The 2,307-nt window shown below is 65.6% G+C and overlaps 1 protein-coding gene across 1 annotated transcript; it reads right to left on the bottom strand.

Annotated features, from left to right (window-relative positions):
- Positions 1-1,627: 1,627 nt before the first annotated feature.
- Positions 1,628-2,236, bottom strand: EMIHUDRAFT_254787 (hypothetical protein; the record flags this gene model as incomplete). Its single annotated transcript, XM_005776712.1, has 1 exon — positions 1,628-2,236. The coding sequence occupies one exon, from the start codon at positions 2,234-2,236 to the stop codon at positions 1,628-1,630; it is 609 nt and encodes a 202-aa protein (XP_005776769.1).
- Between the last annotated feature and the right edge of the window lie 71 nt (positions 2,237-2,307).

The following is a 2,307-nucleotide window of genomic DNA, read 5'->3' as shown; positions in this document are numbered from 1 at the left end:
AAGAGGACGGAATCTATCAGAGCGGTACAGCCTGTGCAGCTATGCAGGTTGACCTCCGTGCCGGGTGGCAACAGTAGCTCGACCACCCGTTCGTGGCCGTTGCTGGTGGCGTGCATCAGTGCGGAGAAGCCTTTGCTGCTCTGCAAGTTGACCCTAGCGCCGTGCCGCAGCAGCAACTCGACCACCCGCTCGTCGCCGTGGTCGGCGGCGAGTATCAGCGCGGTCCAGCCTTTGCTGCTCTGCAGGTTGATCTCCGCGCCGTGCCGCAGCAGCAGCTCGACCACCCGCTCGTGGCCGTGGCGGGCGGCGGTCATCAGCAGCGTGAGGCCGCTCACGCCGCCTTGCTCGTACGTCGCGTCGGCCCGCCCGCCACTGTCGAGCCACGCCAGCACCGCCTCCTCCTCGCCTCGCTCCGCCGCTGCCGCGACCGCATCGGAGACTGCCGCAACACCGCTCGACGCCTGCTCCGCCGCCACCGCTGGAGATAGCGTCTTCGCCAGTCTCGATCCAGCCGAGGAAGCGCCGCCGGACGAAGCGCCACCTGCACCTTCGCCGCCGGCTGCCGTCGCCGTGGGCCGTCCCGCCACGACCGACTCCTTGACGTGCTGCCGGAAGGCCTCGACGCACTCGGCGTGGCCCTTCTCCTTGGCCAGCTGCAGCGCTGTCTTCCCGTTCTCAGCACGCGCCGCCGTGTCTGCGCCCGCCCGAAGCAAGCGCCGCACGACGGCGGGGTGGTTGAAGAAGGCGGCGAGTATCAGCGCGGTGAAGCCTTTGCTGCTCTGCAGGTTGATCTCCGCGCCGTGCCGCAGCAGCAACTCGACCACCCGCTCGTGGCCGTTGCTGGCGGCGATCATCAGCAGCGTGATGCCGCTCACGCCGCCTCTCTCGCACGTTGCGTCGGCCCGCCCGCCGCCGTCGAGCCATTCCAGCACCGCCTCCTCCTCGCCTCGCTCAGCCGCTAGCACGGCCGCGTCAGAGCAGCTCGGGGATCCTGCGCCGCTGCTAAGCTCGCGTCCTCCGGCCGAACTAACGCCGTGCATCATTGCACTCACAATTTGCCTGGGTTCCGGCTCTTTGGTAAATAATACGCACACCTCTACTAGGAGATGGGTAAAAAGGAAACAAACAGGTCCCCGCCCTGCGGTCTTTGTGCAGGGTTCTTTGTGGGTGTGGTCGGCGACTAGCCGGGGTCGTCCTCCCGATGGGGGACTAGCACTAGCCGTCTTCCACATACATGGTCCCTCGGGTCCCTGCTGCTCCTAATCTCGTCGTACATCCTCCTGCTGATCTCAGCAACATCCTGCTCCCTCCCTCGTCTCGCCCTGCGCGTCTGCTCCGCCTCCCCGTCGTCTGCCCTGCGTCGTCTGGTGACGGGTCCTCCATAGTCGGTCGAGGTCGCCGCCCTCCTCGTGCCTCTTCCCAACGTTTCCTCGGCGGCCGATGCCGTCTGCTCCGACTCCGCCGTCCCCGGGTCTGCCCTGCCCTCGTCTGCGCTAGCTTCTGTTTCGTCACCACTGATGCCCCTCCTCTTCTTTCTCCTCTTCTTGTATGCTTTGTACATCGCGTCGATTCCTTTTCGCGTGAGCACCAGCCTGAAGCCCGCCCAGCAGCTGAACCGCTCCCTAAGTCAGAGGAGCATCATAAGTCTCACCCACTTCGCTTGCTGCCCACCGTCTCCGCTCCCTCCCGCTTGAGCCGCCGTCGCGGTCCTCGTTCGTCCCACTGGCTGCTGGCCTGTCTGCACGTTACCTCCGTTATCCCTCCTCCTCCGCGACTCCCTCAAGGCCGGCCGGGCCTCCTTCCACCCAGTGAAGAGCTTCCTCAGCCACTCGATGTGTTCCTCTCTCTTCATTATGCGCGCCGTAGCCTCATCATTGAGCTGGGTCCACCTCTGCACCGCTCCCGTCGCCGCCTCGGCCACGACTTGCAAGTTCCTCGTGACCCCGGCGCCAAGGTCCCTCCGGCTCTTCTCCGAGAGATCATCTACCAGCGCCGGCAACACCCCCCCGACGGCTGGGGCTAGTGCATCGTACCCGTCCTCATCCAGCACCCTATAGCGTGAGCCCTTCAGCGCAGCGACATGCGCTTTCCTCAGCGTCTTCAGCGTATCCTTGGAGTCGGGTGCCGCCTGGGCTACTTTGCTGATCGCCGTCCCCGTCTGCGCTCGCGCTACTCTGAGGAACCATCTGGCCTGCTCCCTATTCCCCAGGCAGGCGCCGCTAAGCAAGTGCGCCATTGTCGCCCTAGGCGGGTTCTCATCTTCCTCGGTCCATTGCTGCGCGGCTTTCCGCGCGACTGGACACAGCG

This window comes from Emiliania huxleyi (genome assembly GCF_000372725.1).
Source record: "Emiliania huxleyi CCMP1516 unplaced genomic scaffold EMIHUscaffold_2732, whole genome shotgun sequence".
Taxonomy (NCBI): domain Eukaryota; phylum Haptophyta; order Isochrysidales; family Noelaerhabdaceae; genus Emiliania; species Emiliania huxleyi.
Note: the sequence above shows the minus strand (reverse complement) of the source record. Positions and strands in the feature narration are given on the sequence as shown.